The sequence below is a fragment of the Drosophila subpulchrella genome, chromosome 3L (genome assembly GCF_014743375.2).
Source record: "Drosophila subpulchrella strain 33 F10 #4 breed RU33 chromosome 3L, RU_Dsub_v1.1 Primary Assembly, whole genome shotgun sequence".
NCBI lineage: Eukaryota > Metazoa > Arthropoda > Insecta > Diptera > Drosophilidae > Drosophila > Drosophila subpulchrella.
The window spans coordinates 9298230-9325476 of record NC_050612.1 but is presented as its reverse complement, the minus strand read 5'-3'; the positions used below and the strand labels follow the sequence as shown (position 1 = coordinate 9325476).

At 42.6% G+C, this 27247-nt stretch overlaps 6 protein-coding genes across 14 annotated transcripts in view; 2 read left to right on the top strand and 4 right to left on the bottom strand.

The window, feature by feature from the left end:
• The window catches only part of LOC119553253 (protein boule), a 33238-nt gene extending 31861 nt beyond the window's left edge, over positions 1 to 1377 (top strand). For 4 of the 6 annotated variants that reach the window (XM_037863530.1, XM_037863534.1, XM_037863532.1 and 1 more), the window contains one exon: positions 219 to 1377. In XM_037863530.1, the coding sequence (XP_037719458.1) occupies positions 219 to 340 (122 nt within the window). In that variant the 3' untranslated portion in view covers positions 341 to 1377. Of the gene's footprint in view, positions 1 to 180 lie in introns of all 6 variants that reach the window. The other 2 variants (XM_037863536.1, XM_037863539.1) reach the window with 1 other exon arrangement.
• Positions 1378 to 5349: 3972 nt separating this feature from the next.
• Positions 5350 to 5928, bottom strand: LOC119553255. Its single transcript, XM_037863541.1, has one exon. The coding sequence runs from the start codon at positions 5789 to 5791 to the stop codon at positions 5579 to 5581; it is 213 nt and encodes a 70-aa protein (XP_037719469.1). The 5' UTR covers positions 5792 to 5928; the 3' UTR covers positions 5350 to 5578.
• A 2134-nt stretch (positions 5929 to 8062) lies between these two features.
• LOC119555105 lies at positions 8063 to 10094 on the bottom strand. The gene is made up of 4 exons (XM_037866324.1): positions 9847 to 10094; positions 9412 to 9522; positions 8933 to 9346; positions 8063 to 8352 (listed from the first exon to the last, which is right to left on the bottom strand). Exons 1-4 carry the CDS (start codon positions 10015 to 10017, stop codon positions 8197 to 8199), a joined length of 852 nt encoding a protein of 283 aa, XP_037722252.1. The 5' UTR covers positions 10018 to 10094; the 3' UTR covers positions 8063 to 8196.
• Positions 10095 to 11392: 1298 nt separating this feature from the next.
• LOC119555492 lies at positions 11393 to 21783 on the bottom strand. Of its 4 annotated transcripts, XM_037866901.1 has the most exons (20): positions 21585 to 21783; positions 20829 to 21387; positions 20584 to 20778; positions 20169 to 20414; positions 19636 to 20115; positions 19276 to 19572; positions 18895 to 19137; positions 18361 to 18840; positions 17743 to 18297; positions 17368 to 17610; positions 16872 to 17303; positions 16277 to 16807; positions 15748 to 16212; positions 13561 to 15690; positions 13106 to 13497; positions 12879 to 13034; positions 12038 to 12818; positions 11875 to 11967; positions 11695 to 11778; positions 11393 to 11632 (listed from the first exon to the last, which is right to left on the bottom strand). In XM_037866901.1, the coding sequence occupies exons 1-20, from the start codon at positions 21630 to 21632 to the stop codon at positions 11496 to 11498; spliced, it is 8547 nt and encodes a 2848-aa protein (XP_037722829.1). In that variant the 5' UTR covers positions 21633 to 21783; the 3' UTR covers positions 11393 to 11495. The 4 variants fall into 4 exon arrangements, with proteins under 4 accessions (XP_037722829.1, XP_037722831.1, XP_037722832.1 ...); XM_037866903.1 differs by lacking the exons at positions 19636 to 20115; positions 20169 to 20414; positions 20584 to 20778 and having other exon boundaries at positions 21585 to 21782; XM_037866904.1 differs by lacking the exons at positions 17743 to 18297; positions 18361 to 18840; positions 18895 to 19137; ... (2 more) ...; positions 20169 to 20414; positions 20584 to 20778 and having other exon boundaries at positions 21585 to 21781.
• A 155-nt stretch (positions 21784 to 21938) lies between these two features.
• LOC119555493 (cytochrome c oxidase assembly protein COX18, mitochondrial) lies at positions 21939 to 23313 on the bottom strand. Its single transcript, XM_037866906.1, has 2 exons — positions 22764 to 23313; positions 21939 to 22708 (listed from the first exon to the last, which is right to left on the bottom strand). Exons 1-2 carry the CDS (start codon positions 23232 to 23234, stop codon positions 22118 to 22120), a joined length of 1062 nt encoding a protein of 353 aa, XP_037722834.1. The 5' UTR covers positions 23235 to 23313; the 3' UTR covers positions 21939 to 22117.
• A 287-nt stretch (positions 23314 to 23600) lies between these two features.
• Positions 23601 to 26273, top strand: LOC119553097 (F-box only protein 33). Its single transcript, XM_037863253.1, has 5 exons — positions 23601 to 23955; positions 24571 to 24726; positions 24788 to 24892; positions 24951 to 25767; positions 25831 to 26273. Exons 1-5 carry the CDS (start codon positions 23813 to 23815, stop codon positions 25960 to 25962), a joined length of 1353 nt encoding a protein of 450 aa, XP_037719181.1. The 5' UTR covers positions 23601 to 23812; the 3' UTR covers positions 25963 to 26273.
• The last annotated feature ends 974 nt before the right edge of the window (positions 26274 to 27247 follow it).

Below are 27247 nucleotides of genomic sequence, written 5' to 3'. Positions count from 1 at the left end.
AAATACGAGATGAAAAAAATGAATAGCAAAATATTTGGTTTGCGTTTATTTAATTTTTTCCCCTCTTCGCTTTTCGTTTGGTAACATTGTACTTGGATTTTTACTACGTTTATTGAATCTTGAGTGAGTTTTTTTGAAACCACCACTGGCACTACTTCCCCTCTCCCTTTCCCCTCTCAGATTTGTAATTCAGGGCACCATATATATATTTTATACAGAGAACCACTCACCAATGCTGCACCCGACGCCCACGAACCCACATCAAACGCATCCCCAGTCGCACCCACAAACGCCCTGCTGGAGTATCGAGGATCTGAGAGATACCATGCCCAGGGTATAGCTTCCGATGGATGGGTTATCGACGGTAGAAGTAGCAGAAGAGGGGGTTACGGCAAAGGAGACACAAAGAACTCGGGACAGAAGACCAAACTCTGCAGAAAAAATCAAAATCGGAAAATATCAAGGAGGAGTAGGGGACTGGAGAACGGGAAAAGGAATATGGTGTCCGAGGGTAGGGGACCTCAGAAGAATCGTCTCGAAGCGAATACGAACCGAAGCCATGGCAATAGAAAGTGGGATCCTGAAGACACTGACGACCCCCCATAAAGCCCCTCGGTTTCTAGTTACTTTCTTGTTTTTTTTTTTAATTTCGAAACTTGCCCCACCAATCCAAAAAACCTTCACGCTTACCACCCCATCGGGGACCTCGTTACTTGTTCCTAAGTTGAGAATGTTCTATTCGTTTTTCGTTAAGTTTTTTTTTCCAGTTTTTCGTTTTTGGGCAGCAAAGGGGTGTGTAAACGAATGAGCAAAATGTGAGGGCGAGTATATAGAAAAGGGCCCAAATTAGCAAGCGGGGTAACATCATCATCATCAACGTCGTTTCCCATCACATGTGACAACACCATAGCCATTCTGAAGCACAACCGAAGCATATCCTAAACTTCTTCAAAATTGGACGCCCCAAGTGACTATACAGCAGCAAATCATACGAACCGCCAAACCCGAAGCTATATCGCCCGATCTGAGCTCTCGACCGACCCCCAAGCAATCCTCTTGACTGATGGACTCGCGCCTTATAAGCATAGCAATCTGAAAAACGTTTCGGGCTCTGTTGCCTCTTCAGGGTCTTACGATGAATAATATCTTCGATCCCTGTGTTCTTTTGAGTTAACTTTTCAAAATTTATGCAGTTTCATCTTTAATCTTGATTCTTACTTGATTTTTCGGACCTAATGTATTACCCAAAATTCGTTTTAGTTTCTGTGTGTATAGAATTTATTCCAAATTATAATTGAAAGTGTTAATTTTCCGATTTAGATTCTGATTATCGCATGTCATTCCTTAAAGCTAATAAAAAAAGAGCCCGAAACAAAAGCTACCTTGGTTTATTTTCTTATCTTGTTTGGTTTATTATTTCCTTTTCAGTTCTTCCTGATCAAGTGTAGCATACTTTCCAGGTGCTGCGAAATACAAAAAGCAACGAATCTTTCAGTAGCATGACAGTCGAAAAGCAAATCGTTAGGCAAACGATATGATAAAATAGTTGAATTAAACGGTTGTGTCAAATTAGCTCTAATCTCAATGTGGAAAATCAAGAAAATCGAAGGCAATTTATTAGGACTAAACTTGTCTAAACTCTAAATGTAGTTCAATTACGATTGGTTTGCTAAGCTCGCTCGTCTTTAACTCCTATCTCTCACTACCGTGTGTAAACTTTAATCTTCCCGAATGCGATCAACCAAAGTAATTATAATCTATACGAGGCATACTAAAACAAAATACACTTAGGCGATGGTTAGTATATGCGAAATTATATACATATATTGAAATGTACAAGAACAATATCTCAATGGCGTCTCAACACAAGAAAAAAAGAATAGGCGGTAATCGGATACCAAATTATAATATTTACGAATGGGTCAGATAAGAAATGGAAGAGCCGAACATTTTTACATAAGAAAAATGCATTTTTTAACAAACGTCTACGTGTGAATTGAATAAACCTTATATGTGTATACACGCATATATTATATATACATTTTATTAAATATATATATATATATATGTATATGAGCAGCAATTTTTTATAACAAGAAGCGGCCCGAGGGGAGCGAGAAGATGGATTCAAGAAAGCAGCAGAAACACCCTGCCCAGTGGGCGTTCGTGCTACGAGGCTTCACTGTGCTCCGTGTGTGCGCGTTAAAACGTTTTTGAAGTAAAATTTAATTTACACAAGACTGACGCTAAAAAATAACTAAGAATATTAAAAGTGTACTAACCGTTTACGAATTTTTCAAATGCCACACACGGAGTGGGTGGAGGTCAGAGGTCAAGAGGCGCACGGAGGATGCAGATTGGAGAGCTTGCTGTGGGCGCCGCTTTGTATATGGTTATATTATATTGTACTTAATAAACGGAAAACCTGAGATATATATTATATATATTTATATTTACAATAAAGAAAAAACCAAGCGTAAAACTAAAACCCAAGAACTACAAAGGCATAATTTATGAACAATTAAAAGAAGCGAAATGAAATTAATGGTAAATAACAAAATATACAGTGTTATTTTTATTTTTATGATATTGTACTTACATTAGTAACTAACAAACGTAACGGCGCAGCAATAATAAATAAATTAATTAGCAACCAGAACTAGGCAAAAAAATAAAAATAAAAGAAAACCCCACAAGAAAATGTGATGAATATTGTATAAAAAATAATTGAAAAGTCCCATCATCCGGAAGACACGAAAATCTGAGTTTTGGTAGATCATTATTTGGCAGAGTAGTAGAATCGCTGGATCGGACGAGCCTAAGAATACAATAAACGTGCAACGAAGTCTTTTTAGATTTATCAAGGATTAACCTTAACCACACATAGGTGCATTACGTAGTTCTCGAACCGAGGCGCACATGGCGCTTAAATGTGTTTGGATTATTGTTGTATTTAGTGATCCGTTGGGTCCTTAGCCACAATTACACCCGCATTATGATATCTGTTTTGGATCGTTGTTGTCAGCAAAAGTATCTTTTTTAAATTACGATTTCTAACATATACAGAGCAATTTCTAGAGCGAGATCTCGATGTAGAGGCAAAACATGGCAAATGGTGAAAAGCAAAACGACAACAAGAACAAAACAAAGCGGTTTTTCTATCAATGTTGAAAGCGAATGTGTAGGAAATATTTAACCATATATACAACAAATATAAATTGTAGCTAAAATGGTTTCATGTAAACGAAATTGTTGAGTATTTTTAGTCACGAGAGAGAATCGAAGTAAACGGAAACAGACATCCCCAAAAGCAGATACAGATAAAACGAAGAATTTACAAACAAATTTGCAAATTTTATGCATTTCTCTTGGATTTCCCTTTCGGTAGATTTATTAGTCGACCTTGCTTCCACAAATATTTGCACAGAATTTCGTTTATTGCCTTCTGCTGACAAAACTGTCCACTCATTTGATTTACCCCCTACCATTATCCTGCCTTCCGAAATGCCGAAATTCTGTTGCAAAATATATAGAAGTATTACAATTAAATCGAAGTGCATGTTGCACATTGTGAGAATCTGTGCTGAAGCCGATGCAGGATATATAAAAATACACTTGTAGAAAATCGAGATACCGACGCCGCGATACAGATACCGATACACCTATGTTAAGCCAATGAATGTGCTATAAACCGAGAGATAGGATTACAAAAAACGAAAATACATAGCAAAGATTAGCTGAAGAGTAATGAAAATACTAGGCAAATTATACTTTTAGCTAAAATCAAGTGGAACTAAGAAAATGTATCCAAATTCTTCCGTAAAAGAAACACATTTCTAGCAAACAATTTACCGTACATAAGAGTCTAATATACATACACTATACTGAGCAGCATAAAAAAAGTAGAGTCAAGGAAATACGTAAATCGGACGACACACATATAGGCGACACTCCCGAGAATCCAGAGAAGTTACAGATCAAGCAATTGCAGCCCACTACGGAAATGATATCAGCATGGCGAGGGGAGATTTGAGGGGGCATAGAAGGAGTATGGAGTAGGATTAGCAATAGCAGAGGGGACAATTATAAAGAAAAACCCAACTGATCTCTACTGTGTTCTATGCTTTAGAGGGGACATACATAAGTAAAGTAAAAATAATAAAATATATTAATTAAAGTTGAAAAACCAAAGTATTACAATTTTGAGCTGCAATATTTTTTAATCAAAAACCGAATGGAAAATGGATTTAATAAAAGTAAATTACAAAGATAATAATTAATATATATTTTTCTCTTTTGAGATAAACCAAACGAAAACTGTTTTGATGTGAATTGAGTTAGGCAACAAATAAACGAGGTCATAAAATAACATAACATATTCCAAGAAGTATCAAAACGGAAACCAAAGCTAGCTAAGAAAATGCACAAAGTTTTGTGTGTATTTTTTCGGTTTTTATTCATGTGTGTAAATCTTCCGTGTGCAAAAACAAAAATAAAAGATGGAAAATGAGGAATACCAGAACTACACTACACTACAAAAGCAAAGCAAGACACTAAGCCCAACTGAAATTGTCAAATATGAATTAATATATATGAGGTCTATATGAGTATATATATTTAGATAACAATTATATTATATATATACATATATATATACATACATGTGTGCAAATTATTCAGATCCATCAAAATACGATGCGGAAAGGAAAAAGTCTCTATATATATTTAGTAAAATTATAACGAAAGAAAAAATGAATACGTAGTACAACGGCAAGCGAAATAAAAAGTATAAAGCAAAACATATAAGAGAACTCAAAATTCGAGAAAACGGAAAAGCAAAAAAATGAATAGCGTAAAAAAATAATTATTTATAAAGGCTGTAATTTTAAGTAAAAAGATCAACCCGATAAACATAAAAAGGCGCAAAAATTAAACCAAAAAAATAAGAAAACCAAACCAAAAAATTTAACGTCAACATATTTCACCCACAAAGCAAATTAAATTAACTAAAACCAAAAGAAAAAACTGAGAATATACTATAAAAAATAAGTAAGAACGATATCTAAAAACGAAATTATAAAGCTAAATGAAAAATTATATGAAATAATTACATACAACAAAGAAACTAAAGCATAAACATAAAACCCAAAAAAATATATATACGAGAACTCAATGTATGTAATAAATATAAAACTAAATAAATAAAATCTTAAAAAAGGAATAAACCGAAGGAATGTTTAGACTTTTTATTATAAAAGAGATACTCAGAGATTTATGTCATTGCCTTTGGAGGTGATGACGCATTTAGTAGACCCCTGACAGACTTCGATCGAGAAAAACGACAAGTAGTATTCTCTTATCTATCCGCTAGAATGCATTTATTTAATCTTTGTTTGTTTTTTTTATATAATGCCAAGGTACATGAAAAGACGTAGCGCCAGCTTGATTTAGATTCGATTAACTCTTATTGGCTTAGAGAATACTCCATTGAATAAATACAAAGGGCCCAAAAAAAATTATGTCTATTGCGACATTAGGAACATGTCAAGGTCGTAACTAGAACTATTAAAATTCTCCATTAATCCCGGATGTAGCTGCGGTTGTAGTTCTGCAGCCGGACACTTTGGGGGGCTTTTTGGCTGCGATCGAAGTTCTGCAACTTGTTGGTCTTCAACATCCGGGGATTGGGTCCGGCGGAGGTACGCCAGTAGACCGTCTGCACCGCATTCCGTCCGGCGATATAACGCGTGGTAGCGCCGATCAAGTGGTTCACCTTATTAGCAGAAGACATCTTGGGACTGAGTGTTCTTTAATGTTCGTTTGGTATCACAGTTGGATTGCTTTCGCTATAGAGTGTAGCTCTATATTTTGGTTTTTTAATGGATCCGTCCGATCATTGGCGCGCTCGTTTCGTTTCTGTGGCCTCAGTTTGCTCCGGATCCCGTATTTATAGCGATGCCTTATCAGCACTTCTATACTGGCGTATGTATGGTCATTATCTTCCAAGTAGTTGGGGCTTATCAGGTGTTGCTCAAAAGGGTTGCCAATTGATTAGCCAACGACCAGGCCATTATTTGCAGGCCATGCAACTGAATGCAATGCGAAATGCGACGCACTTTCAGCCAAAGTTTGTTGTTTGTCTTTTTAAAATTGTTTTGTATACTCTTAGAGGATAGTGTCTAGACTTGTATTCGTAACCAGAAGGAGAAATTGCAATTACACTTCCCAAGTGCAGCTCAAAGTCCAAAGGCTGATCTCTACAGCTGTGCTAATATTGCACAATTGAATACATACTCCTCGGGCGATGACGTAAATCGTCATTAAAAGTATGTACAGTCGAACATCTGCAGACCGATCTGACCTAATTAAAAAATGTTGACCCATTTACTTAGGCTCCGAGCAAACTAAGATTATTAGTTGAGCTTTGTTGAACCTTATGAAAAATGCTAGCAACATGTTCAGCCCTGCCAGTATTTTAAAATTGTTTTATTTACCTTTACTGGTATTGTATACTTGCAATATAAAGTATATTGGAAATATCTATAAATATATAATTAGTTAAATGTCCAAAAAAATAAAATAAAGTTCTTTAATCTTCTTTAACCAAAGTGTATCTTAGTCTGAGATATCTGTATCTAATAGATATCATCCTAGACTATTTGCTATTTAAAATTATCTGAGAGGAAAAGCAAAGTGTTGTAGGTCATGGGTTCTGGGTTAGAGGGGTTCATCTGTAAATGAAACGATTCCAAGACAAATTTAGCTGGCTCATGGCTGCCATGACAAGGGTCAGATTAACCTATATTAGACACATCCTCCTCGGCTGATTGTGCCTCCGGACCGGGGTCTAAGATATGCTCCATCTACTTAATTCTCGATTCTTTTGTGTAGTAATACTATCATGAGCCCTCTACGTGTGCGGCGAGCTCTTATCAGTTCGTGAGTCGCCGGCAGCCTGTGAAATATTATTTTCAAAACAAAACGTCAAGCAGGCACACGGTCTATGACTGCAATCAGGCGTTGTAAAATCCGGCAGAAAGTGTGCGGGTAAAGAATCGTTAAGTATATGTCAACAATAACAAAAAAATACAATAACCTATGATCGCACACCAAGTTCAAGTGCGATTCAGTCTTAGCGGGGGCTGAGCAATATCAATTCTAGCCCTTATCTAGCCCTGGCACGTTGTCTGGTTGTGCTTCAGAAACCAATGCATTCTGCTTTTGGAAATTAAATTAATCATCGCGATCATTGGGAATATTTTAGTGCCAAAACTTTTCCACACAAGCAGAAAGAGCTTGTTTACTTTTTTACGAGTGTGTCCAGACTTTTTAGAGTTTACGCTAGGCTTTTTTTGGACTGATAACAAAGTGGGTCCCCATCTATGCCAAAAACCTTATCAACAAAGAAACAAGAAATTAGCAATAAAAACAGGGCAGAGCATTGTTTATAAAAATAGCAATCGCCAGACTTTTGCACTTCGGCAAGCTCTCATTCAAAGATCCCAGTAAAATCGCGGGAATTTCACAGGCTATCGACCAGATTGTATGGCTTCGATACCAGGGGGCCTTAACACTTTTTTATTCGGAATATAATCTCCTGATTATAGCATTTAGCAGATGCCCGTTGCCTAGGCCTGATAAGTATCATCTGCTCGTTTTTTCGGTAACTGCTGATAGTGTAAAAAACGAAATGTTAACAAGGCAATCAGACCGGCAAGTGGCATTGGCTTTCGATGTGTGTGACTGTGTCACCACGGCGTATGAGTAATATTTATATATCAATTTTGGGCAGTACATTTCCGTTGTCTACTTTTGGGGTCTGGCGATCTATTAAAAAGAAAAAAAGAGAGCGAAAAACCCCATAAAGGGTAAGAACCGAATTAGTTCCGGCATTAGTGATACCAAAATTCCAATGAGCGGGTGGAGATCCCTGCTAATTGAATTAAGCAAACACTTAACGCCTACAACTAGCCAACGGCTAATGCCCACTTAAGTCAGCCCCGTCTTCGTCGTAATTGAATTTAATTGACAAGACGACCAATTAAAACGGAAGCAATGTGAGTTAGTTTTCGGGGAGTGCATTCGACGATCTCGGTACTGTATTGCTTAAGTAATTTATACATAAATTAACGTAATATGGCTGGAATCATTAAATACGCCGGCTGAAGATCGACGTTTTGGCGATCCCCCTCCAGCTCACTGGCCACGCCCCCAGGCAAGGCGGACGACCAGGAGAAGGGCGAAGAGGGCGTAGAGACTACCGCCCAGCTGCCCACATCCGTTGCAGACCTTGCGAATGGTCTCCGTGTAGAGACCACGGCGGGAAAGCAGGTTCCTGATGCTGCGCAGCTCCTGTAAAATAAGGAAAAAGAGTAAATTGATTGGAATTCCGGAAGAAATTTCTAAAGGTTCTTATCATTTACTAGTTTATATGCAACACGCAATCAAGTAAACTTTGCTAACCTTTTGATATACAATTGTTTTGCATATAATTTCCTTATCAGTCAATACCTTTCACTAAAAATGTATTTGTAATTCAAGGAAATAAATAATAGCTCGACGTTGACGCAATTAAACATATTATTTAAGTAGTTTCTCTATACTTAAAAAATATTTTCATAAGCTTTTGTTTTTTATAACGCGGATGTTTTTTTGTTTTTGTTTTTTTGCATTTGAGGCATTAATTGATAACGTGAAGTGCAGAAAATCTATCACTACATTAATAAGAAGAACCCGTTTCAAAAATATTGAGCCTGTTTGGATTTATACTTTCGTGAAATTTTGTAGAATTCTTTCGGTCAATAAGTTATATCATCTGAACCGGTCTATTACAGTTAAGATTACTATATGCATATGTAAGTTCAAACTAAAATTCGTTAGTCCCAATCACAATACCAATGAAAATAATGAAATATATAAGCAAGTTACTCACATCTGAACTGAGCCCAAGGCGATTGCGGGTAAGGACCACCGTGTAAATAGAGCTCTTTACATCGTTGCCGCAGAAGGTGAGCACCAGGTGATCGTTGACGGCTTTTACCACCTGGACGGTTCCCGTGAACTGGGTGTAGGTATTCAGGGCCACCAAGGATCCTCGCTGATCCCCGATATTGGACCACTGGCCGGGCTGAGAGGTGGTGTAGTTGAAGGTGTACTCCAGATTGCTGTCCCGCTCGCTCCACACCAAACGCAAATACTTCTGCTGGCCCTGATGGGATCTCAATGGGTACTCATCGCTGTCCTGGTATGAGGATTGAGTGGTGCTGGTGCGTCCATAGTTGTTTTGATTCCTGTTGTAATCCTGGGACCCATAGCCATAGCCGCGATTTGCCTGGCTCTGACGGATCTGTTATATATTTAACATGTTTAGATAGCTAGAAATAGGTTTTTGCGAGGTTTAGGGAAGCTCACCTGTTCGGTAACATCGGCCAGATGGATTATCACACACGAATCGTACTCGTAGGTCCCAGGAAAGTCTTGGGTGTGCACGATGATCTCGCTGCCGTACCAGAGGCCCATTATCTACATATGCAGAGAGGCTGGGCATTATTACACACTCGTATGAAAGCGAATGGGGGTCATTTGTGCGATTTGCATGCCACTCGCTGTGCGTTCAATTAAATGCCCACAATGAAAAAATAAATGAGCAGGGCTCAGAGCTGTACAGCATTGACATTGGGCGCACTCTGGGCGCAAAGGGTTAATTAGAACAAATCGACCATAATTGCATTAGCCAGCAATGAGTGTTTCGTATTTAAATGAGCCTATATATAAAGGCTGGCTATATTAGAAGCTGATAGTTCCTGACTTATAAGGATAATTTCTTATATCTTATATCCCTTTCACCTGTTCCAAATCCACCGAGTTCTGAGGATTAATGTTCATGCAGCGCAATTCCGCGTTACTACGTTCTGTGGTGGAAAATCCCGAACCACCGTATAGTCCATACTGATCCACTGCCATTGAGCCCCAAAAGAGGCCGAAGATCGCCAAGTAAGCCAAGGATTTGGTAAACATTTCGGAAAACTGTCCTCTTGCTACTGATAAGCCACCGAATCCGATCTGTTCCAGATGAAATCTCACAATCAACTAACAGAGAGATCCAACGTGTTGATCGCTCAGTCCGCAGACCGCACTCAGAGAGAGAAGAGATACCCCTAGGAACCGCCCGAGCGCACTCTTTCGCTCAAAAAAGCATTATTAAAAAACAACCAGTCTCGTTTTCCACACAGATAAATAAATTATATTTTTGTTATAGCTTTCAGAATTTTTGCATATAAAAAATCTATTTTTCAATAAACAAGGTCTTTTCAAAAATATGATATACTAATCATTTTTTGGAAGAATGATTTTCCATATTTCACTATAGATATGCAAACAGTGAAATCTGTTTCTAATGCGATTTGGATTTTTTATGTTTATAGCTTATAATTATAATAATATTTGGAGTGCTCCTAAATGTATAATAAAGTTATTTTCAGTAACCCAGATAAATAGGTATTATGACATTCGTCATACAATATTTTTTTAGAACATTTTAGTTCCCAATTTGTCTCAGTGCATTGTGGCAAATTGTTGTATTAATTAAGTTAATTGTAGCGCTTTCCAGCCGATCATCCAATCGCGCGTGCAACGCCCGCACAATGCGAGTAAATGCGCGTAAACAGCTCGGGAACCCCGGTCTCCACGACCCCTTCTTCACCAGACCGCCGGGTCTCCCCTTTGACCGCTCGTTTCTGGTGTCAATTGAGTGCCTGTTCCGCTCCTCCGGTTGGGCCAATTGATCCAAAAAGTGGAACAGAGCAGCCAGGAGAAGAACTCGGTGAGAACCGAGTGAATCCAGTAGAGATCTCTCTGCTGAATGGGGGATGAGTCAAAAAACATTGCAGACTTGTGAATTAAATCATTGTCGACGATGTTGTTTGTTGTGCGTGCGATTGTTGTATTCCCGGCTAAAATTCGTCTTGTTGTTGTGCGTTTTATTAGCATTGATTATGGATTTAATTCATTTTTCTGTGTGAGTAAATAAATGACGAGTACGGGTTTGCAGTCACTAATGGGTAGATGTAAATTCACACGATTGAATTAAAATTGCTGGAGTTCCTAAATATTTAATACGTTCCAAGCAAAGATTTCCAACTTAATAATAGGTTTGATGAAGAATTTTGATCTGATACACTTGAACGGATGGTTTATATTAATTTATATTAATTCCTTAACCAATGATTAAAGTTTATAGCAAAGCTCCGAAAAAAGTTGACTTTGGATCTTAAAATTGGTGTCAATACGCTATTTACCTAATCAATTTTGGTTCTTCTACTTGGAAATATCTGTCGAAATTTTAAGTAAGGTACAAAATTGAAAATCCCTTAATACAAACAAGTTTTGAAACTTATTTTTTAAATAGTCTGCTTTATTTGTAAACTCACTACAAATTTCTTAAACAACAATAGTCATGTAACATGCTGGATTAAAATGCTAGAAAATATGTTCACTTAAAAGCGTTTCAAGCTCTCATTAATTTTCTCGTAGATCCAATCGATATAGTGATTGACACGGACATAGACACCCGGCCTGTTCTTAAAGCCGCAGTGCTGACCCCACGAAATAAGGCCGTACAAAGTCTCGCCATCTGGAAATTTATATTTAAAAACTAATAGTTAATGTCTCAGAACAAAAAAAACCTATTCATACCGTCATCGGAGCAGACAAGCGGACCGCCTGAGTCACCTTCGCACGCGTCCACACTCTCATCCATGGAGCCCGCACAGAACATGCCTGAAATAAAGTATAGTATGGGGGTTATTTCCTGCACAAACTAGTTCTACCCATTAAATGGTTCAGTAATCATGAAATAGTACAAGTGCTACACACCTTCCGCCATGGCCGATCCATATACATTCGATTGCTTGCAGACATTATCTGCTAGAATGGGAAGCTCAGCCGATCCTAAAACTTGAGCAGGAGCTAAATAATCAAAATCAAAAGCAATATTATTTATTGATGTTCAGGCATCCCTAAATTTAGATTCACTTACTGGACACTCCCGATTTGATGGAACCCCAACCGGAAATGGTGCACTTGCGGTCCTGGACAAGCTCAGCCTTTTTATCGGGCAGACAAATGGGCTGGATGTAGTCACTGAACTTTAGGGGAGTCTTTAGCACCACCAGTGCAATATCATTATTCATGTGGGTTCCCTTGCGGAACTCCTCGTGTATGTACCAGTTCTCAATGAACGTATCCACCTCGGAGGACTCTGCTATATTGGCATAGTGATCTCCGACGCGGACAAAGTAGGCTCCCTTAGAAGTTCCATAGAGACAGTGGGCGGCTGTGAGGAGATGGCGCTTGGAAATCACCACTGCTCCACACCAATGGCTGGAGATTCCTCCACGTCCACGGGTTCTCAAGGTGGCCTGCCAGGGATGACGTCCCCGCTGAGCCACATTACCCCTGACCACGCGCTCCTCCCGATGGGCATACTCATCGGTCAGGTCGTCCTTGAAGATTCCGCAACGACGGGGTGTATGCAGGGCCTTACTAGATCGCTCCCACAGGCCTATTTGAGAATAGCTCCTGGCTGCGGCTTCCTCTGCCACCGTCCTACCACCTTTAAGTTGGCTCTGGGAAAATCTTTGACTGCGAGGTGGTGGCCCAGCCGTGCAACGCAGTGCCACATCTTCGGTGTGGTTGCAGTTACTTTCACCCCAGTTCCAGTGGTTACACAGATCAATGGAGGTCTCGTTTCCGAAACACATAACCTGATCTAACCAAATGGGTCCGTTGCCAATGCCATAGATGTTTTTCTCGATTTTCTAGGGAATATGTGAAACAGGTTAAGATTATTGAACTAAAAATAGGTGATATTGCTATACCGCTGGTCCATAGAAACCCATGGAGTTGCAGGCAACTTGGGCAGCCTTCAGGTTAAAGTCATCATCGCAAACACTGCCCCATACGCCATGGTGTTTAACTTCCAGGCGTCCTTCGTTGGCATTGCGTCCTCCCTCCAAACGGTACTGAGGGGGAGCCTAGGGATATAAAATAATTTATATAATATTATACTCTAGAATTATGGAATGGAAATATATTATTCACTCACCTGACAGACGGCTGCGCTTTCGTCCGACTTATCCGGACAGTCAGTCATATTGTCGCACACAAAGGCGGTTGGAATGCAATCCTTGGAAGATTGGCATTTCCAGTAGTTATTGGGACACTTCATCACGGGAACCTTGCAGACCACTCCCGCAACTTCATCAACTCCGCAGTTGTGGACGCCCCAACCTTTAAAGGCGCAATCTTTCAGCTTGGTTTCATTGCCATGGCATTCGACCTCGTCGATTAGATAGTTAAAGTCCTGGTTAGGGGGAGCATAAAAAGAGCTACCACGGACTTCTTGGGCTCCCATCTGAAAGCCAATTTCGCGGCAGACGATATCTGCATCCTTAAGACCGAACTTGTCATCGCACACATAGCCCCATTGGCCATTAGCTTAAGGAGGGTAATAAATAGATTAGGTATAGTTGGGTAACCAACTTTTTAAAAGCCACTCACCCTTGACCTCGATGCGACCCGCATGTGGGCCTTCACCTCCTGTTAAACGCACCTCGTAGTCCGATGGCGGGCAGTTGACCTCGTCCTTTCCATTATCGCAGTTTTTCTGACCATTACAGACCTGCTCCTTCCTCAGACATTTGCCATTACCGCAATCGAAATCGCATTGATGATCGAAACTCGAACGGATGCCTAGTTTGGGAGTCACTTCCTCAGCATTGGTATTGGCCAGCAGCTCATAGTCTTCATCCAGCACCTCCTGCTGTTGGTTATTGTCATCCTTTGGTGGAAAGGGATTTGGTAGCTCCGGATGACGACGATGGAAGTCGGCACTATGCTCATGGTGTTTGTGTTCATGGGGGTGGTGATGGTGTTGGTGGTGTTGGTGGGGAGAGGGATTGGGATGGTGCTCGGAGAACGGATCGGGTAGATTTGGATGACGTCGGTGATAGTCACGATTGTGACTAGACGCAAGCCAATTATTTCTTATTGTGGTTGTGGTTGTGGTTGGGGTTGGGGTTTTCGGGTCAAACTCCGCCCTGCGGGTGCTTCTTTGAAAGTCAGTCGAGGTGTACGTGGTACTGGGATCTAGGGTCTGCTCGGTTCGGGATATCTCCCTGGCATCTGGAAAAACATAGTCGTCGTCAACGGAATCCAGGCTCTCCTGTTCACCCGCTTTAATCAGTTCAGCGTCAGAGTCAAGGTCTGTTTTAGGTGTCGTTGAAGTAGTCGTCGTGGATTTTGGTGTAGTTGAAGAAGTGGGAGGCTTACTAATCACAGACACTATGGCTGTTTCAGTCAGCTTGGCTAGTTTCTCTTGGGCATTCCCACTATGATTGAAATAGGGACGCAGCATTAGCTTGAGAGCCTCTTTCATGGCCGCCTGGGAGTTGGGATCAAAGCCAGATCTATCCTTACTAATAACACCAATCTGCGACTGGGGACTGTAGAACTTATGATCAAAAGGAGGTGGCACCAAAGCCTGCCGCACTGTTGAGGTCGTGAAGTCATCATCGTCGTAGAAAGGTTCATCCATTTCAGGATTAAAGGGATCGGGATCTTGGGGTGGAGTTGTACTTGTCACAGGCACTTTGGCCCAAGAGGCATTGCGAGAGTGGGCAATTCCTGCATATGAAGGACTATAGTGGGGGGTTTGGTGGGGGGTTTGATCACCAGTAGGTGGATAAACGGGAAATGTGTTTAGTCGGTTAGCCAATTGCGGTATTGGCGTCTGGGAAGCCGAAGGATTCGGTGGATGAGTAGGTCTTGCATTAGCCGAGGGATCTGGTTTGGGAAGTAAGCGATCGCCATATGGATTGGATTCATTATACAAAGGCAAGCCAGGGTTGGGGTTATGTCTCGGTGGATCATTCGATCCCTGAAGGCTATTGTGAGGATCTAAAGGCCTTTGCTGGTCTGGGAAATTACCTGAGTAATGGTGCGAGTCAACTGGTTGCTGTCTACCAATCGGCTTTGAGCCACTGGGCAATTGATCTGGATAAAAACGGGGTGGCGATCCTGGAAGGGGCTGAAGTTCGTTATAGGGATCTTCGGGTTTTTGTTGGTCATCATAGTCCAAGTCAATGGGCTTCTGTCCGGCCAGAGGATCTTGGGGTTGGGGTTGGGGTTGGTGTTTGGGTTCCCTGGCACCAGGAGAATAGGGTGTGTAGTCAAGATTTAATGGTTTTTGTCCACCCGTGTGAGGCGGTGGTGGCATAGGCTTCCAGCCATTGCCAGGTGAGCCATGATCAATTCTGCGACTGTAGCCTTGTCGCGATGGAACTGTACGTTCGTGCTCTGGATTTTTATCGTCAACAGGCTGCCTGGGTGATATGGGAGCCAACGGAGTATTATAGGTAGGATAATTATGATTCGGCTGCAGTGATCCCTCCACATATATAGTGTTCTGGGAAGGTTGACGCTGAACGTAGGACGTCTCCTGGCCAGACCAGCCCGAGTTATATCCCTGATGAAGAGGGTTTTGTTCCAGTCCAACACCTGATGGTCGCTGCATGTTCATATCAGACCAGCGGTCTCCAATCACCCGCGATGTTGTTGTCGTCCTGGTTGTATATCTGTTACCAAACTGATCCGTGCCAGTAGTCTGATACGATTTGGATTGACGATTGTCTGGAAGCAGAGAGAGGAAACTTAAAAAGAGCGAGACTTAAACCAAATGTTAGTAACCATTAGAGGGAATATTCCAATCGGAAGTTAAACCCCGAACTATATAATCGGTGCGATCGTCACTGGGAAGTTGTTCATCCAGCTCGCACACTCTTCGGGATACGCTGAAAATGTGCTGAGCCGGACAGTCGAACATTTCGGCCTGGCTTGGTCCACATCGAAGGTATTTTCTGGGCAACCTGGGATGCGGCAGGGTACCATTTATTCCCTCGGGGCAGACGGTCTCCGCGCCCTCAATTTTCATCCGCTGTGTCCACTCGTAAATTATTTGCAATTCACTGAGCGTATACAAACGGTCCTCACGTAGCATCTGATCAACGGGCTTGCAAATTCCAAGCGAGACACTATAATGCTGTTGTTCCGGACAACTTAGTAGTTCCATTCCATTGGGACCGCAACTCAGGTACTTCGAACAGTCAAAGGGATACACAAAGAAGCCCAAAGAACTTCTAGGACAGGCCAAAGCTGCAAGGAAGTGGTCGAGGTCAAGGAACCTGTTTAGCTAAGTAACCTGAGTTTCATCACTCACGATTATCCTGATCGGTTTGCCTCCTTTCATATGGAACGCGATCCGTTTTGGCGACATGCTGCTCTGGCAAGCAGTACCCTTGCGAAACGCTGAACACATCAAGGGGCTGGCATTGCCTAGTTAACGTGTGACCTTCCACGCAGGTCAGATAGCCAGTGGCATCAAATGGATTAGGAAAGAGCCCACTAACCTTTTCAGGGCACATCAGAGGACTTGGTGGGGCAGAGGGCTCTACACCCCCTGGATACTGGGCTACACCACTGGTTGGTAGCCGGTAACCTTCATCGGTTGGGAAACGTGGCTGATATCGAGTGTCCCCAACATACTCCACCAGATCGTAAGGTTCGGTTATCTTATCCCGTTCGACACACTTTTGCTGCGATATGCTGAATACTTCGCCTTGCTTACAGCTTCCTACATGGGTTTGGTTCGCCCAGCAGATCAGATACTTTGTGCAATCGAAAGGATCTAAGTAATAGCCCTGAGCTTGCGGAGGACAAGCTAACGTTGTGAGGTCCTGAATAAGGTCAGCTGCGAATAGGAAGGGTCACCTAGTATTCATTTTAGGGTTAACGCTTTGTAAGAAAGAGCTTACTCGGGAGTTGATCCAAGGTATAATACACGTATTCATTGGTAGAGAGAAACTGACGGGCAACACACTGCCGTTGGGGTAAACTGTAAAAGTCTGTTTGGGGACAACGCTCAATCTCCAAACGTCCATTTTGACACTTCACAAAGAGGCCAGCGTGGAAGGGATAAGGGTAGTTCCCCTGCAGCGAGGGTGGGCACTGATAGGCCTGAATGTCCATAGTGGTATAAGTTATCTCCTCCCAGAACTTGACACGATCTTCCTTTGTTACCAGGCGACTTGGTCGGCAAGCTCGCTGGTACAAACTGAAGGCCATTTGCTCTCCGCAACTTTCAATAGACATCTTACCGCTATCAGAACAACGCACATATTTGCCAGCATCGTAGGGGTAAAGATGAAGGCCGTCGGTGCCACCCGGGCAAGCAGAGAGCATCATAGCTGATGGATTTAAATGTTATGATTTAAACCCACGGGGTACGGAGTCAATGAGCCACAGACTTACTCTGCTCAATGCTTATTACAGAGACTATATAGGTCACATAGTCGCTGTAGACCAACTGGGTCTTAGGCTGACAGTTACTCCTGGATATGCTGAATACATAGCCGGGCTGGCAGCTTTGAACCGCCAGTTTACCAGACTGACACAGGAGAAACTTGGTTTGGTCGAAGGGGTGGACAAATTGACCCTCCACTCCAGATGGACACAAAAGGTCTGTGAGGTGCTCGGCAGGTGAGTAAGAGGGGTCTAAAAAGTCGGTTAAACATTAGGTCTTAGTCTACAAGACTAGCAGAGAATGGTTTGCAAAATGGTAAAACAAAACCCATTTGATAAAGCAGGTGAATAAAGCGAAGAAGTCAAGGAAACCTTCAGACTTACTAGACGACTGTGGTGGCGGAAAAGTATCCGCTGGTTTTGTTGGGTAGCTAGGTAACTGGTCACTTGGAGAAACGGAAGGTAGATCGGGTAAAGAGCTTCTTCCGTTGCAGTCCACATTATTGGCAAAATCGCAACTGTTGATGACAGTGCTGAAAGCAGTTCCAAACCCACAAATCTTCACGAAAGTCTGTCCATTTGCACATTCCAAGAACTTTGTGCAATCGAATGGATGGGCATGAGGACCAGTAGATCCAGGTGGGCAGTTTATGTTACCATTATTATCCAAGCTCTTTTCGTGCTCTGGTCCTTCCTCCTCATAAGTCGTATCGGCATCGGTTTCGATCAAATATTCCACATGATCGTTTGGACCCTTGCATTGATCCTTTGGAACGCATTTCTGATTGGAGAAGCTGAAGATTTCTCCCGGGGTGCAGCTCTCAATAAAGATCTGCTGATTCCAGCACCTGACATACTTGGTGCAATCGAAGGGATGCAGATAGTATCCTTGGACTTGGGCAGGACAAGTTAGAGTTGATCGATCAAGCATAAATTCAGCTGTGAAGGAAGAAGCACTGTGAAGTCAAGTCTATCCCTGAGAAGTTTTTATAGGGAGCTTACATGAAAGTTCAGAGCTGATATATGAGTAATCCAAGTAGTCATGGGCAGAGAGAAAGTAACGGGTCACGCACTGTCGCTGGGACAGGCTGTAAACCATTTCAGTAGGACAACTGACAATCTCTAATACTCCATTCTGGCACTTTACATAGTGGCCAGCATGGAATGGATAGGGGTAGTTCTTCTGGACATTGGATGGGCACGCTCTGAGAGAAGACAGCTGGCCTTGGAGCTGTCCTGACGGATTGTTTTGGGAAGTGTACGTAGTCTCAACTTGGATTTCCTCCCAGAACTTCACACGATCGGTACTGTGCACTTGACCACGAGGAAGACAAGACCTTTGGGAGACACTGAAGGCCATCTGGGGGCCACAGCTAAGAATAGACATCCTGCCACCAGGCGAGCACTGAACATACTTTTCAGCATCGTAGGGATACAAAAAGATACCGTTGGTACTTCCTGGGCATTTATTTAATACCAATGCTAATGGAATTGTGTTATTAATGTTCAATGTTCAATAAAAATCAATCAACTTACAATACCCATAAGAGGCTTCAGAGATAATTAAAGTCACATAGTCGTTAAAGGCCAACTGTGCTTTTAATTGACAGTAGCCCCTCGATATGCTGAACACATAGTTAGGCTGGCAGCTTTGAACCATCACCTTATCTGTCGGACACAGGAGAAACTTTGTTTGGTCGAAGGGGTGGACAAATTGTCCCTGCACTCCAGATGGACAGAAAAGGTCTGTAAGGTGCTCGGCAGGTGGGTAAGAGGGGTCTAAAAAGGCGGTTAAGCGTTAGGTCTTAGTCTACAAGACTAGCAGAGAATGGTTTGCAAAATGGTAAAACAAAACTCAAATGAAAAAGCAGGTGAATAAAGCGAAGAGAAGAAGGAAATCCTTGAGGTCCGACTTACTGGATGACTGTGGTGGTGGACGAGTATCCGATGGTTTTGTTGGGTAGCTAGGTACTTGGTTAGTTGGTGAATCTGGTCCATCGATCAAATATTCCACATGATCGTTTGGACCCTTGCATTGATCCGTTGGAACGCATTTCTGATTGGAGAAGCTGAAGATTTCTCCCGGGGTGCAGCTCTCAATAAAGATCTGCTGATTCCAGCACCTGACATACTTGGTGCAATCGAAGGGATGCAGATAGTATCCTTGGACTTGGGGAGGACAAGTTAGAGTTGATCGATCAAGCATAAATTCAGCTGTGAAGAAAGAAGCACTGTGAAGTCAAGTCTATCCCTGAGAAGTTTTTATAGGGAGCTTACTTGAAAGTTCAGAGCTGATATATGAGTTAACCAAGTAGTCATGGGCAGAGAGAAAGTAACGGGTCACACACTGTCGCTGGGACAGGCTGTAAACCGTCCCAGTAGGACAACTAACAATCTCTAATACTCCATTCTGGCACTTTACATAGTGGCCAGCATGGAATGGATAGGGGTAGTTCTTCTGGACATTGGAAGGGCACGCTCTGAGAGAAGACAGCTGGCCTTGGAGCTGTCCTGTCGGACTGCTTTGGGTAGTGTACGTAGTCTCAACTTGGATTTCCTCCCAGAACTTCACACGATCGGTACTGTGCACTTGACCACGAGGAAGACAAGACCTTTGGGAGACACTGAAGGCCATCTGGGGGCCACAGCTAAGAATAGACATCCTGCCACCAGGCGAGCACTGAACATACTTTTCAGCATCGTAGGGATACAAAAAGTGGCCGTTGATATTTCCAGGGCATTCAAGTAAGATCAATGCTAATGGAGTTTTGTGATGAATTTTAATGTACAACAACGCTCAATAAACTTACAATACTCATAGGTGACTTCAGAGATAATTAAGGTAGCATAGTCGCTGAAGGCCAACTGTGCTTTCAGATGACAGTAGCCCTTCGATATGCTGAACACATAATTGGGCTGGCAGCTTTGCACAGCCACCTTACCATCCTTACAACTAAGGAACTTGGTCTGATCGAAGGGGTGAACAAACAGGCCAACTGCTCCCACTGGACATAGGAGATAGTTGACCTGAATCTCAGCAGAGGTAAAGGAGGAAGCTGTTTCAATTTAAAAGGTTAATAATTATAGCAGAGTAAAAAGCCAATAAGCAAGCAAAGCATGAGCCGCATAATGTGAGATAAGAAACCCAAATGTAAAAGCAGATGAACCAAGCAGTCAAGCAGGCCAAGCAGTAAGGATAAGGATAACGAATGAAATCAAACTTACAGGAGGTCCGAGAGGAGTCAGAAAACACACATACCAAAGTGGAGCCTTGAAAGATCATTCCCTGCGGACACTGTTCCACCTGAGGATTAACACCAATGCCGCATCGCAAGTACTTGTGCTGGTCGTGGGGATGTGGTCGAAGGCCACGAAAGCCGGATGGACAACCCAAGTCGTTCAAAGGCCCCGCAGGATAGCCTATCCCATGTGTTAGTTAGGGTTAATTAAGATTAATCGCTCATACGTACCGTGGTCCGAGGGTCCTTGTCCAGCTCCATTTTCAACTTGAGCTCCAGTTCCACATTTGGCAACATCCTTGTGCACACAAACGAGCGATGCTACACTAAAGGCCGTTCCTGGCGCGCAGTCCATCACGAAGGCCTGACCATTGGCACAGTTGAGGAACTTGGTGCAATCCGTCGGATGCGGTTGCAATCCATTCATTCCGGCTCGACACTTCGGTTTGCCATCGAACTGGCTCAGACGTCCTAGGCGAGTCGATTCTGGTTGCGCTGAGGGGCAAATCACATTGCTGGGATGATCGCAAACCAGAGTCCTGCCATTAAACAGCGTTCCAGGCGAGCATGTCTGAATGGAGGGGCTGCCATCGTTGCAGTTCACAAAGCGATGACAGTCGTGCGGATACGCAACCAGACCCTTAAAATGCGGCGGACACGGCGAATCTTGCTCATAAATTGGCTGCTGTTGGTCGCCACCGTAACTCGAGTGCCCCGCTGATAAGCCGACTGGTTCCGACTGCTCGCTCCGGTAGCCGCTGCCTGATCGATAAGCTATAACCCCGGGTCGCTGTCAAACGCGTAATTATGAAATGTTATTGAAGAACTGAACTAATTAAGATCGGTATTTAGCTAATAGCTTATAATTAAGAACAATTTTATGCTATAAGGCCTTTAAATGTACAATTGATTCTTCAGTTTAAGTCCGAAATCAGGATGTTATCCTTTTTAAGACTTTCTCTTAACACTAAAACTTTGTATACTAACATCCACTAGCAGGATCGCAAGCCAGAGGCCCAGGAGCCACTTGGCCATCTTCGATTTCCGTTTTATAATATTTTAATTTTAATATATTTTCTTTATTGCGCCGATGCTGATAGCAGCTACTCAATTATGTTTTTCGAAACGCGCTTTAAAATTTTCGTTGTGATTCCGTTCGACTTCCAGGCTCGACTGACTCACAACCAGATCGCATTTCAATTCAATTGGACTCGGGATGAATCTCTATCTCTGCCGCCGCTGATAGATGCTCGTATGTCGCCGAGACCAATTGAGTGGACCCATTATCTGGGCTAGTAATCTCAATCCTTCTCTCGGCCTTATCACATTGTTTTGTTTGCATTTCTTTTGGGGGTTTTCACTCGTTTATTTGCTTCTGGGAAATCGAGATGATGGTGCATGATGATGATGATATACAGTGGCGCAGTCGCATTTAAAGGCTGACTATATTTATATAAACCATAAAACAATCTCAACGTCTTACCTAAATTAGACTATGTATTTATGACTAAGGGTCTGGATCATTTGACAGCTGGCTTATCAGCCGGTGACCTTTCGACGAGTCTTAGCCTCTGCTGAATTTTTAGCCAGAGCAGATCGTATGGCTGGCTAAGTTCTGTTTGCGTTTTGGGAATTCCCACAGATCGTCGCACTTCCGGCGACAGCATCAGTAGATTTTGAGCAAGGCCAAAACTGCTAGAAGCTACCCAGTAAACACATAAAGCTGAGGGCACGGTACAGGCCACTGGAACCATCACAACACTCAGGCCGCGGAACACATTGTTGGCTATGCTCTGCAATCGAGTAGATGGACGCGTTCTGGACATGGCCTGCACTTCGATGATGGCCAAATTGATGAGCCCTAGGGTTACAGGCAGGATGTATGAGTTGTCAACCACGGTGAGATTGGGTATCCAACCGAATCCGCCAATGGTCATTTCGGTGGTCACTATTTGAGCTTGAATGGACATGGGATCCGGCAGCATGTAGACCAAGTTGCGCAAAGCCACTGATTGGAAGATCCACAGGGGAATCTGACCCCAGAGCACAATCATGGTCTTCATGGGATGACAGTTGTCCCGGACTATCAGGTTCTGCCATTGCTTCTTGATCTGAAAGGAAATGAGGATTAGGAGAGCTTCGAAACGGATTTTTCTCTTAACAAACCGAGCGCCGGTAGACGATCTGCGTCTGCTTGTCGCTCCACTTGAACTTCTGCTTGGCCATGGCCGCCTCCTTCTTCAGCTCCTCCACAATGGCGGGCATTTCCAGGGCAATCTTCTCGATCCTGGCGGTGATTTTGTGCTGGTAAATGGTCAGTGGCAGGGTGACAACGCTCCGGAAGAGGAATGTGGACAGCACTATGGATGCCCACCAGGGCAGGCCGCTGTAGTCGTGGATTTTGATGAGGACATCCTGCATGTAGGCCACTGGCGTGCTATTGGACAAAGTCTGCCAGAAGCCCACCAATCCACCGGCATTGGCAAGTTGGACACTTGCTGCTGCGGCCGCCGCATCTGTGGACGCCAGGCGATGATTATACGCACTATTGGCAGTTGTTAGTCCTGGATAAGTGTAGTTATAGGTGCTAGCTATCCTTGGCCTACTGCAGGCTCGCAGCAGCAGCAAGGCTGCCATTTAAAATAATAAATAAAACTAATCGCGGTAAACAAAACTAAAAGCTAGTTGCAGAGGCTCTGTTATGCATAACAGAACAGCTGATTGTTAACATAACCTGCTGTGATAGTGTGACCATGGCTCAAGCAGCCAGGATTTTAGCCAGCATTAACCCTTAAGTGATCCATGCAAATTGATAAATATTTATTCAAAGTACGTTAAAAGTACAGTAAGTTTGACAATAAATTCTCAATTCACTGAGCCAAGCAAACTAACTTCTTCTGCAAATAGGACTTGTGTAAAGATTTTCCGATTTGACATTTGTAATTGCTTTTCTTTATTAATCACTTTTTAATTTTTATAAAGCCTATTTAACCTCAGCTTACCTAAAATGTCTAGACATCATTTCGCTTTTTAGTACATGGTATTTCTTCAGAACATAAAATTAGATTCGCATTATTATTTTTGCCCAAACGCTTGGCATATTGGCCACATCGCGCTGCGTTCACTCTAATTTGGCATTTTAAAACCGTGCAGCATACTCGGCTGCACTTGCAACTTTTCATTGTTTGAAACGCAATTAATATTTAATTCGAGTAATGAGTTTTAGCCAACGCCAACCAGAATGGCACACAATACCAGCGGTGGCGCTCAATCACATATTCGACTATCTGGATCCCCGGGATCGTCTGAACTCGGCGAGTGTTTGTTGTTCCTGGAGACTTTCCTTCTTTCAAAAACGGTAAGTTGTGGCCTGTGCCTGTATGGGTGTGTACATACGCGCGTATGTGTGCGGGTGGCAGTGTATGTGGCTGAAATGTTTAATTTCGGTTCTTATTGGGTATATTTCCTTTGTTTTTACCCCTTATATTATATAGCAGCGGGTTAATCAAGCACAGAAGAACATCTGTGCTAGCATGGGCATTCAAAGACCCCACAATTATTGGGTGTTTTGTATTCGACGCATTTGGCAGCGCTTCAATGTGTGGGGCGTTTGTTTATGTTAGTGTTGAAAAAAGGGGAAAGTCCACGATAAGAGGAATTCCCCCTGCCAATAAGTGCAATTAATTAAACTAATGATCCGATCAGCACAATCTGTATAATCCGATGGTAGCGATTGCGAAAAACACATTTATTTTTATTACCTGTATATATAATACATTCTGTTCTGTTTCATTTAATTTATTTAAAACTGTAGGACTTAAAATCCAAAGAAATGTCGAAACTAAATCTATTTATGTATTTTTTAAAACTACTGTGGAATTCTGATAAATAGTCCATTAAATTTCTGTTTTATAAGTATATAATTAAGAATATCTATAATACAAGATAATAATATTATATTCTTTTTAAACAGCTACTTTAGAAACTTCCGCTTTCATTTGGATGTGGCCCGCGATGATCAGTTGGCCTTCTTCCATCGATCCATGGCCAACTTGGCCAAGGAACTGATTGTAATCTTCGACCTTCAAAATGCATTTCACATCCAGAAAATGCGACGACTTCTATACAAGTAAGTTTTCTTCGAACTAAACCCTTACAACATCATAAACTAATATCCGTTCGTTCCACAGAGTGGCACGCTGTGATAATATCCAGAAATTGCGTTTCCAAACCCACAATGTGGGCCTTGTTGCCATCGGAAATATGCACAGTGATCACTGGGCGGCCATCGAACAGTATGTACTACTTCAGATTTGTATCTTCGAAAGTTAAATAACCCAACAACGCTTACAGGTGCTTTGTAGAACCGCTGAAGTTGCTTCTAAGCCGCAAGCGTCAGCCCTGTCAGATTTTGGACCTTGGGGCCATCGAGGCGCTCTCATACTATGGCCACGACTTCCTAAAGGCCATGGGTAAGCCCCAGGAACTGCTGCAGCTGACACTGGCCAGCATCAAGTACGATCCTAGTCACTATCCCATCCTCACGCTGGACGCGACTCTGCTGCAGAAGTGCGCCGCCCTGCAGGTGCTATCCCTGGACTACGACACCCTCTCCGACGAACTGCTGCACACCATACAGGTGCTACCGCTGCGGAAACTGCTCATCGCAGTGCACGGCCTGGACAGCGAGGAACATCCCGACGTGTCGGAGACGGCCTGGTCCAACTTCTCGGACCACTTTTCAAGCATTGAGCTGGTGCTGACTCTTGTGTACGCCTATGAGGCCATCGAACTGTTGCAGCATCGCGTCCTGCGTAGAAACATGCCGGTGACCCATGTGCGACTGCTATTCTGCGAGCAGATGAACGCCGAAGCCCTGGACTGGATGTCGGTGCACCACAGCGAAACGCTGCGCAGCATCCACTATGTGGACTCGGCGTACAAGCATTCCAACCGCATGGACTACGCTCGCCACGGCTACCTGCGCCAGGACCCATTCGTCATGATGGCCTGGCGCTGCAAGCAGCTGGAGGAGATCGTGGTGCACGGCTATTTGATGGATCCGCACAATCTCGTGGGCATCGCCCGGCTTCGGGGTCGGCAGCTCAAGCGTCTAGAGGTCTCCATGATCGACTGGTCCGGCGCTGCTTCAATGAATGCCTACAACGAGGTAAGTTATTTTAGATCTTGTCCAGTATCCAAGTGAATATAACCCTCTTTGCTTCTGCCTCAGGAAATAAGTACCCTACTAGGACAACAGTGGTCGCCCATCAACCCGGACAAGATGCCGCCAACGCTGGCCTTCGACTACGAGTCACGCGATCAGTTCGTGTACGAAATGCTGCGCCAGGATCTCAGCCAGTAAGTGGTCGAAGTAGGGACTCACTAAAAATAACCAAAAATTGAAGCAAAGTCATCAAGTGAACGAAAGAAAAGCAAACATGACACGTGATCAACTCGAGCGCATAGAAATTAATTTACAAATTGCAAAACCTAATTACGTAGCTAAAACTAAACCCTAAAAGAGATATGTAAGCAAAAAGAAAATTCAACCGTTATACTAAGTTATCAAAATTTATATATATGTAAACCAAACCTTTTGATTGGCAAACATTTTATAGAAGTTAAATTTCCTAAGTTCATAGTCTTTGTAATTAAAATCGCGATTTGCCCTTGTTTGTTAGTCGAAAAGCGGGAGATTATGAGCAACAGGAATGTTAGGAGCAAAGCAAAAGACTTGAGCACTTCACAAATTTATGTAATTATGAATGTAACAACGGGGCGCAATGGGTTTGTTGAAATCTGCTAGAGAAACATCATTTTATAAGCAACAACAACTGTGATCCAAACGAAATGCAAAAGCGAGTGCAGATGCAGATGCATCTGCAAGTGCAAGCCAGTGTGAGCAATTGCGACACCAACTCTCATACAAAACAAAACAAAAAAACGACAACAACAAATTGTTAAGCGAATTGTCTAGTTAGCTAAGTTTAAAAGTAACAAAATGAAATGTGTTGAAAAATGTTTGTAAAACCAAAACTACGACCAATGTCAAATTGATTGCTCAAAACTCAATTGGCACAAATTGTTAACCTTTGTAGTAGTGTGAATAAGTATGGTATCCGGCGCTCAATTGTGATAAACCAACAAACAACAACAAAAGCAAATGTAACAACAACGAGAGCTCGATCCTCGTTCGCTAAGCGCCGCCATTTGTGTAGTTTAAAGTGATATTACCAGCAACAACCAAGCAAATTGTAAGCAAATACAAGAACACCACACAGATATATATGTATTGTAATAGCCAAAAGGAGCTAAAAGTTAGTCGTGTGTCGTGTGTGGTACATGCGTTGTGGCCAGATAAACGGGCCAGCAAGCCAGAAAGCTAGGCAATTGTAAGACCCAAAATCAACTTTTAAGTATTTCGTAGCACAGGCATTAATTTATACAACTATGTACTATATTTAACCTATGTTTGCACAAAAACAGCAGCGTCTACTCACGATCCGCGGCTCATCCTCCCCAGAGTTGCTTGCCGACCAACAAGTACAACCGCAACAATGACAACATCAACAACAGCAACAACAACAATGGTACCTGAAGATCATGCTGAGCATTTAGATAACAACCGAACAACAACAACCACAAAG

Bases quoted from the DNA above. Each gene is read 5' to 3' on its own strand.
- LOC119553255 (XM_037863541.1), bottom strand. From the start codon at position 5,791: ATGTCTTCTGCTAATAAGGTGAACCACTTGATCGGCGCTACCACGCGT.
- LOC119555105 (XM_037866324.1), bottom strand. From the start codon at position 10,017: ATGTTTACCAAATCCTTGGCTTACTTGGCGATCTTCGGCCTCTTTTGG. The intron at 9,347-9,411 runs GTGAGCTTCCCT...AATATATAACAG, and splicing joins TGGCCGATGTTACCGAACAG to ATCCGTCAGAGCCAGGCAAA. The intron at 8,353-8,932 runs GTGAGTAACTTG...CTTATTTTACAG, and splicing joins GCCTTGGGCTCAGTTCAGAT to GAGCTGCGCAGCATCAGGAA.
- LOC119555492 (XM_037866901.1), bottom strand. From the start codon at position 21,632: ATGGCCAAGTGGCTCCTGGGCCTCTGGCTTGCGATCCTGCTAGTGGAT. The intron at 16,213-16,276 runs GTGAGTGATGAA...ACTTCCTTGCAG, and splicing joins GCAAACCGATCAGGATAATC to CTTTGGCCTGTCCTAGAAGT. The intron at 11,633-11,694 runs GTATGAATAGGT...ATAAATTTCCAG, and splicing joins GCTTGTCTGCTCCGATGACG to ATGGCGAGACTTTGTACGGC.
- LOC119555493 (XM_037866906.1), bottom strand. From the start codon at position 23,234: ATGGCAGCCTTGCTGCTGCTGCGAGCCTGCAGTAGGCCAAGGATAGCT. The intron at 22,709-22,763 runs GTTTGTTAAGAG...ATTTCCTTTCAG, and splicing joins AGATCGTCTACCGGCGCTCG to ATCAAGAAGCAATGGCAGAA.
- LOC119553097 (XM_037863253.1), top strand. From the start codon at position 23,813: ATGAGTTTTAGCCAACGCCAACCAGAATGGCACACAATACCAGCGGTG. The intron at 23,956-24,570 runs GTAAGTTGTGGC...CTTTTTAAACAG, and splicing joins CTTTCCTTCTTTCAAAAACG to CTACTTTAGAAACTTCCGCT. The intron at 24,727-24,787 runs GTAAGTTTTCTT...TTCGTTCCACAG, and splicing joins ATGCGACGACTTCTATACAA to AGTGGCACGCTGTGATAATA.